General features: G+C 40.8%; 1 protein-coding gene across 1 annotated transcript in view; it reads left to right on the forward strand.

The window, feature by feature from the left end:
* USP9X (ubiquitin specific peptidase 9 X-linked) overlaps window positions 1-9,149 on the forward strand; it is a 437,788-nt gene that overhangs the window by 191,393 nt on the left and 237,246 nt on the right. The window contains 5 exon segments of the mRNA XM_077480883.1: window positions 2,081-2,287; window positions 4,321-4,457; window positions 6,387-6,403; window positions 6,406-6,471; window positions 6,474-6,518. Of these exon segments, the coding sequence (XP_077337009.1) occupies window positions 2,081-2,287; window positions 4,321-4,457; window positions 6,387-6,403; window positions 6,406-6,471; window positions 6,474-6,518 (472 nt within the window).

Here is a 9,149-nt window from a genome sequence, read left to right on the forward strand (position 1 = left end):
TAAAGCAGACCTTGGCGTTTATTCGTGGTACAAACAGTCCAACAAACAAAATATACAGCAACACCGTGCTTCTTGTGTATAACAGGAACAAAATAATAACAAAACAAACAACCTAGCCCGGCTGGGCGCTTACTAAACAGGTTCTTCTCACCTATCTGACACTTATAAACACAACGTCTTTCGCCTGGATATCGCAGGGTGGATTTTAGCTCCAGCAGTGGCTGTGCTTGCAGCTTCCTCAAACACACAGACTGTTCGTTTCCCTGGCTGAGAGCAAAACCTGCAGGCCCGCAGAGCCTTTACCTTCCCAGGCTAATTAGGATCAAAGCTCACCTGATCCAAAACCCAGAACTGGAACGAGGGATGGGGGGTGTGGAATGACAGGTCCCTCTACCAAACTTACCTGCCATTCCATATAAACCCAGGCCCGGCAAGATTAAATAACAACTCAGCAGCATATTGCTGCTGAGAAACTGATCCATCCTGGACTTACCATCTCACACTGTGTAGCAACCTAGGTGAGATGTACACCCCCTCAACCACTTCTCCAGTGACATGTCTACAATATATATATATATATAACAGTCTTTTTAAAAATGGCCAGCTGAAGCTCTGTACCTTAATCTCCATGCTGGGTACTGCACTCTAGGGTGAGGCAATGAACACAGCACACACTGCTAGATGCCTTTGCTTTTACCGTAAACAGTGTGACTGAGCTCCTGCACAGCCGATATAGACATTGGCTGAGGAGCCATATGCAGCCACCGCTGTGGAGAGGGGGACTTTACAGCGAGACCCCACAGGCTGACTGCAGCATGGGTGAGGAGGGAGGGGAGGAGAGAGTAAAGACGGAACGACAACCCTGTGATGGGTGGCACCGGGGGCAGGGCCAAGTCCAGCAGGCACTGGGGGTGGGGCCAAGCCCAGCAGGCCCTGCCCTATTTTTGGCCACCAGTATCGGTGAAAATTCTTTCGGCTTTTTGCAGAAAGGGCCATTTTCAGCCGATACGTTTCAGCGCCCGAAATTTCGGTGCTAACCTAGTAAATTGTATTACACCTGTCAGAGCGTTTTCCCTTCACCTTTCAGCGGTATTGCTTAACCCCTTTCTGACCGGGCTATAGCCTAAAGACCACTACAGTGCGGTCTTCCAGTTCTGGGAGGGCATCTATTGACATCCTCCCAGAACTCTGCCCCTCTGCGCAACCCCAGGTCATGCATTCATTGGGTGCACTTTGTGTTTCCTGTGTCCTTCGGACACAGCTGATCACAGACCAAGTTTAAAGGGCCAATCACAGCTGATACCATGTAAACAAATGCCAGTTATCAGCATTTCCTTTCCTCAGCGCTGTCACTGTGTGAGGAAAGGATAACTGGCTTTCCTGTGACAGCAAACATTTACACTGATAATCGGGGCACTGATCATGAGGGTCCTAATTATCAGTGAAGAAGAAAAATTACTTAGAAAATTTTGCGGAAGCTAACAATATACATTTTTTTTCTTCAAAAATGTCAGTCTTTTTTGTTTGCTTATCAAAATATAAATACCCCAGTGGTTAAATACCACTAAAAGAAGGTGCTATCTGTCTAAAAAAAAATAATAATTTTGGTACAGCGTTGCATGACCGTGCAATTGTCATTCAAACTGAAAGTGTTGAACGCTGAGAATTTTCCTGGGCAGGAGGTGGGTGAAAGTGCCCACTCGGCAAATGGTTAAGGGGTTGTCTGTATCTTTTAAATTCCACACTTGTCAGACTTTCACTATTGGGGATTCTGGCCAAAGATCACTTGCCCAGTTACTTCTGCCTCAAGTGTGGGTTCACTGAGCTCAGTGAACTGGTTATTGTGAGCATGTTTTGACAATTTTTTCATTAATGATCCCAATTAAACTAGGCTCAGCATTATTGCTAATGGCTTTTTACTGTATGAATATCTGTTTAATAAAACAGGCTTTTCTTTAGAAAACAGAACATGCTTACACTGTCACTTGCTAGATATTCCATAAAAATGTTATGGTCTTGTTTGACAGACTGTTCTACTATACAAGGGTTTTTTTTTTTATTAATTTTTTTTTTTTTTTAGGCCAGTTGGACAAATGCAAGCAAAAAACAACGTGAGAAGCTGCTGGAGTTAATACGCCGGTTAGCAGAAGATGACAAAGATGGTGTAATGGCTCATAAGGTTTTAAACCTCCTGTGGAATTTAGCTCACAGTGATGATGTGCCCGTTGATATAATGGACCAAGCCTTGAGTGCCCATATTAAAATTTTGGATTACAGCTGCTCGCAGGTTGGTAAAACAGGTTTATATTAAATATTAGGGCTTTTGTTTGCCTTTTACCAAAAAGATAACGTTTTACATTAACCGGTATTCACAATGCTTTGACAAGTTCCTTAGGATTGTTTGAATTTGATACAGCTTTTTTTTTTCTCCTTTACAAATAATAAAAACTTTAGAAGACTTTTCTTTTATTTTTTTTCCAAACAAAATTTATTGAAAGTTTTTTTTGTACATACAGTACAGAAGTATATCAAGCATAGTTGTATAAATTCAATGTGTTGCAACAATCCCTTGGGGGAATTTGAACAAGTATAATAATTTGCCTGCCTCTGGGCGATCAGTGGGGGGTGAGGAATGGGGAAGGTGTTATGAAGTAAGCCCAGAGTGTGTTTGATTGGGTTAGGAGGGTTGGTCGGGGGAAACGAAAAGTCTAAATAGGATGCTCTATACAATGGCCAATGTTTCCCTCCTAACTGAGGATAAATCAGGGGGGGGGGGGGGGGGGGGGGTTTGAAGCTTTAGGTTGATGGATGTTGACATATAAGGGGAGAACAGATGTGAGGTAAGAGAAATGTTGAATTAAGGGAGAAAAGATGGGTAGTCCATCACAAGATCTCTCTCGTGTGTGTGTGTGTGTGTGTGTGTGTGTGTGTGTGTGTGTGTGTGGGGGGGGTTGGTTTGTTGTCCTGATCTTCCATCTTCATTGGAGGGGTGTTGCGTGTGGAGTTATTGTGTTGTTTGCCTGTTTGAAGGTTAGATGGGGGGGTTGACAAGGCTTTTGTATTGAGCAGTAGTGTGAGATAATTTAAATTAATTGTTCCAAGTGGCTGTGAATTTGGATGGGGAATCTTTTTGCCAAACTAATGAGCTCTTCCATATCCGCAATTTTTTTGAGACGTGCAAACAAAGGGTCTATTCAGAAAGAAGAGCCCATGGATAGAAGTGGTGACATGTTTGGGGTGTCTTCTTGGAACACAGGGTTTCATATGGGGTAAGGGGCCAAGAAATTATGTTTGTACAGTTCAAGGAACCAAGAAAATGGTGCATCTGGCGGTTGGACCCATGTGGTAAGGAGATGTTTGGCTGTTGCTAGATTAGGTCTGTTCTGTCCAAGATTGTTTCACTGCGAAGGCAATGGTGAGCACAGAGAAAAGGTGTGGGAGCCGCCTCTTCTAAAAACTTGTTGGACATCCCGAAATAATTTTTTAAGCTGGTAGATGTGAGTTGTTGTATATGAAAGGTGTCGTGTATAAACCCAAAAATGTAATGTATTGCAGCTTACTAGTGGTTGGATAGCTACATTATATTTATTTTTTTTAGGTAAATTCTCCTTTCATTTTACCTGATGATCCCTTCATTTAAGACACTTTCTGTCCTAGCGTTTTAACTTTTAAAAATACTCTGCACCAAACCACATAGTACTGCAGTACCATGTGGTTGGTGGCAGCAATGCACTCTTGTTTGTTTGAATTTTGGGTGTCATTAACATTTAATGGCACTTGTGCATGTCTAACAAGGGCAGGGTGTTGCCATGTGGTGCAGAAAATGTGCACGAAAAAAAAGCAATTGGTTGTCCCTTGGACCGGAAGTGTGTTTGGCGTGTTAGGACAACAGAACAACGCCCATCCCCCCCCCCCCAATCCTCAGTAAAACTGTACAGCTTTTTTGAAAGTTGATTAGTGTTATGCTGTAAGAAGCCTTGAATTGCAAAAGAAGTACCTGTAATGTTTTTTTTGTTTTTTACAGATAGAAAAATCTAACCCATAAAACATTAGAATATAAACAAAATTAGGTTTACCTTGAATCATTGACTAACTTTTTCTCTCTGGAATCTGTGTCCATTCCTTTTGTTTCTATGAAGCTTTAAGTGTATCAGCTTGTAGGGAACATAATTGTTTCAGATTTCATTGCTCGCTGTTCTCACATTCGGTTATTTATGTGCAGAATATTTTACCATCGATGTTTGTGACCCAGTCATGATAGAAATTTTTTTTTCTGTAACGGTTTGCCTTCAGCACGTATTGTAATTTTTTTCTTTCTAGGATCGAGACACACAGAAAATTCAGTGGATAGATCGTTTCATAGAAGAGCTACGTACAAATGACAAATGGGTCATACCAGCTCTTAAACAAATTAGAGAAATTTGCAGTTTATTTGGTGAAGCACCTCAGAATCTAAGGTAAAATACAGTCGTCTTTCCAGTTTTTTTTATCATGATCTCCAATGCAAAGCTTGCTTAGTCGCCATGTTCTGTTTAATTTAACCCCTTTGCGTATGTGTTTGTTTTTTTGGGGTTTTTTTTTTTGTTGAACTAGATGGGCTTGTGTCTTTTTCAACCTCACTATATAAGGGTAAAACAAATCTTAATGCCTATGCACAATTTTGCAACTTTGACGTGTGAGTATAACTGTACATAACATCACAACTATGTGCATCCAGGTGGATTATACCACATTTTTTTCATGACAAATTGGGCTTTCATATGGTGGAAAATGTTAATAAATATCTCATGTTTTTTATTTATTTTTATTACTATTATAGGAAAACTAGCCCAAAATAGTAAAACAAAAAAAATGTTGCTGTTTATTTCTTGCTACTACCATAACCTTTCACCAAAGAACAACCCAAAGTAAATTCGCCTGATCAGTGATACCTCATGTGTATTTTGTTTGTACCCTTAGTAAAGCTCAAAAACAATAGTGCATTTTTTTTAATCCTACCTAAAACAGTCACTGATGGTAATAAAAAATAAAATAAAAATTGTCCAAAAAACTGAAATTTTGACCCTGATTGCCCCTCAGAAAAAAGACCCGTCCAGTAAAGTAGCATATTTGTGTTAAGTGCATAATATATAAATGCTGCATTTTCTAATTTTTGGAGGATTCATTATAATGCAGCTAAAACAGGATGTTCATTGTTTAAAGTGGTTGTAAAGCCTTCCATATACCCAGTGAAGTAACTTGCTTCAGGCGATACACAGAGATGAAAAAAATATCCTACTGAAGTACCTGTTTATCTGTTATCTTCTCTTCTCTATATGTCTTCAATGTCCAGAATTTATAAAGCTTGTCTGACTTACTTGAAAACAGGGGATTGATATCTGATGTTCCACTCTGAAGTGCTAAGCGTGGAGAGCTCTGACAGCTGATTGGAGGGAAGGTACTGGCCCCACCCCTTCACACAACAGAGCTGAAGCTGTTAATCAGCTAAAGATCCCTCCCCTGTCACTATTTTCTCTTGGTCTTAGGAAAACTTATCAAGTGATTTATGCTGATAGCAGAGGAATGAGGCAGCATATAAAAATTACTCTTGAGACAAGTACACATCGTAGAAGGATATGCTTTGTTCATATGTCATGTCTGAGGTTTACAACCACTTTAAAGCATAGTTTAGAAAGCCAAGTTGGTCACATGGAAATGAAAGTGTTACTAAACCCACAACAGCAAAATCAGTCTGTATATGCAGTAGAGCATGCTTGTTATACTCACTGTGGAACCTAAGGGGTTAATCCTGCGTATTGTGTAAAAATACTGTTTGGACCTCCCCTTCTCTTCTCATCGTCTTCCACAGTTCCCCATCCATCTGATAGTACAGAGTCTTGGGGGCACTTTGCACATGCTCAGTTTGTTGTGTATTGCTTATAACATAGCAGGCACAGTCAAGTACAGCACCTCCCTTTAATCCCCTCCAACAAGCAAGTATAACGCACTTTTTTTTTATTTTTATATAAAAAATAAAAAAAGTTGCTTTAAAAATGACTGACAGTGTTTTCTAAAGGATTTGCAGCCAAATATAGGGAAGTGCAAGTGCATACCTTAAATATACTAGGAATAAACTAAACCTTGAATGTAAATTTGCACGCTGATTTTTTTTGACTGTTGCAAGTTCCACTGGGGTAGGGGCTGATTAGGATGCCAACGGTATACTTTGCTGCGGTATTGATGTTTTGCTTGTAAATATAGGACATAATTATTGGAAAGAATGTTCTAATAATCTTGTGCACAGTGTGGCTAGCAATTACACACTTTTTGAATTTGTAACATACAATAATTGTGTTGCTGATGCTGAAGGATATGTAATTATTTGTAATTGTTTCCTAAATTTTCAGCCAGACACAGCGCAGTCCAATGTTTTCTACAGACATGATTTAATAAACCAACTCCAGCATAACCATGCACTTGTTACATTAGTTGCAGAAATCTCTCTTCATATATGGATAGCATGCGACAGTATTCAAAAGGTAAGCCTTGCAAATTTTTACACACGATAAAGAAATCCTGTTGTACATGGTTCAATACATGGTGCCAATGGCAAAATAGGTTGGCAATTTAGAAAATGATGATTTTTAGCTTGCGAGTGGACATTTTAACAACCTTTTGCTGCCACCAACATAACCGCAGTAGTAGCAGTGCTTTTGTGAATTGTTTAGAAGCTAGCTGACTTTTTCCTAGAAATTATTGGAACACGCCTACAAACGCGGTGAGTGAACCTGTCACCAGCTGTATGCCATCATTTAATGGGCTATTGGACAATACTTTTATATGGCGTTTAAAAACATGAAAGTAACATATAAAAACCAACGTTTTTCTTAAAGCTTTAGGTGCGGGTACATATGAAAACTGTGCTTACATATTTATGTATCGTGTCATGCTGGTATACAGCAATAATTGTAGGATCCTTATTGCATTAAAACTTTACACTAAGTGCTTCAGAAGTGTCAGCCTATGGTTAATTTGGCTATTGAAGTTTGTAGCCATTTCCGGGCAAGCACAGCTATACTGCTGCCTACAGGAGGAATGAACGCTACGCACTTAAGTGGTTATCAACTTCACACTTGAAATATGAACAAAGCACATCCCTTTTATATTCCTCTCCAGCGCTCTTGGTGTGAGTTCTCTCTGCTGCCTGGTTCTTCAGTTATCAACATAACTCGCTAGACAACAGCCTAGTGATGACTGCACCCTGCAGGATGGTAGTCACAATGCCTTCTCTGTACCCACTGCCTTTATATTTTTTACTGGTGCAACAGCTTTTTTGTTTAACAACCTTGTCGCTAAACACTATTCAAAGTGAATCTGCACTATGTATATAGTCAAGCTTGGCGCTGGAAGCGATTGCGATTGTTTAGCCCAAAACAGAAGGCATTGGTTTATTTTCTCATTGAGGCTATGTATTTGAGAATAACACAATTCCTTCCTCTTCCATGGTGTCTGCTCTCTGTTTTGGCCTCATCTTTGCCAACTTCTCAGTATTGGTTCCTTTAGTGGGCTCTTTGTGCTGCAGACAGTCCCAGTTTTCTGTTGGCTTTTGTTGGTATGTTTTCCCCTCCCTCAGTGGGCGACATTATTCAATAGTTCTAGAAATCCTGTGTCCCTCAATAGACCAGAATGTTTTGGGGTTTTCTTTCGCCGTGAAATCCTATTCTTGGAGTCCATTGAAGGACATGGGTTTCTCTCCTATGCATTCGTGTTTATGCTCTTGGTACTACTTTCCTGCAAAATTGAGATATATGGGCTAGGGTTATCCTGCCTGCTAGTTATCATTTTTCCTGTTGGCAACCATATAACAAGCATTCCTTTGTCCCTCAATGAACTCCAAAAATATTTTGATGGTTACTAAAATCAAATTTTCCCTCAAACAGACTTGCCTTTTTATAATCTAAATTGATGCCTTATTGAGATTTACATTGAAATTACAATAGGTTGTTCTATCTGACTCTTACAATAACATTTTTGCTTGAGATGTGCTATAATTGGTTACCTTAACCCTTTCATGCCTATATAAGTCTATTTCTGACATTTGTTGCATATATAATAGAGGTGCGCATCTTCACTGGTCTCACGTTTTGATTAGGATTATCTGGTCTTCGATTCGATTCCGTGATGCCTCACGATTACTAATGCTCGGCCTTCCTCCCTGCAATCTTCTGGGATGAATCACAAGTCACAGAAGATTGCCTGGCTGTGCAGGACAGCGCAGTGAGACATGCGCACCCGGCTGTGAATCTGCAGATGTCAAAACCGGGTGCCTACAGTAGTATTGCCAGCGCTTTGGTACAGGCAGGGGAGGAATAAAGGGTTTGGGTGGCCACAGCACTGGATTGTGAAAGATGCACTTTTGTTTTTTTGTTTTTTTGGTTTTTTTTTGTAGCTGCTGACTTTAATAACAAAAATGTACTGTACTCTTTCTTTGAATTAAAAATAACCTCACTCCTTTAAAGCGAAGTTCCAGCTAAAAGTGGAACTTCGCTTTAAACACTCCTTGCCCCCTTTTTTGGGGCGAGGATTGTGTCCTTTTTTTTTTTTTTGTGGGGACTTCCTTTCCCGGCCGCCTAGGTGACTCTCCTCTTGCCCTAGGCGGCCCCTCCACTCCCTGTCAGCGATCTGGGACACAACACAGGTCCCAAAAGATTGGGTGGCCAATGGGAGAGCACAGTGCGTGCCTGGCCATGAAGCCGTAAGCTGTCACTGCCAGGTACCATTGCCCACAGTAGATATGAAGGCGCCGAGGAGAGGGGGAGACGAGCAAGGCTTTGTGCGGCCAAATCGCTGGACCGTGGGCAGCCGAGTATGTTTGTTTGTTTAAGTCAGCAGCTACAGTCTTTTTAGCTGCTGACTTTTAATAAACGAAAAAAATGGATGGAACTCCGCTTTAGAAAGTGCACCAATCTGGCAGCACTACAGGGTACAGGAATTCACACTGCCTGCTGGGAGGTCAGGAGGTTATTACAATTCACAACTGACAAACAGCCTTTTGAAGTTCCCTGTACTGTCTCTGTGCTGCCATTTCTCTAGACTCCCCAGTTTGCACCTTGCAGCACACTAGGAGTTAACTGTGGAATGTGATAAGGGGGGAGGGAGGGGTGAGAGCG

The sequence above is a fragment of the Lithobates pipiens genome, unplaced genomic scaffold (assembly GCF_037356315.1).
Source record: "Lithobates pipiens isolate NorthernLeopardFrog02 unplaced genomic scaffold, aLitPip1_a1.2 Scaffold_16, whole genome shotgun sequence".
Taxonomy (NCBI): Eukaryota; Metazoa; Chordata; class Amphibia; order Anura; family Ranidae; genus Lithobates; species Lithobates pipiens.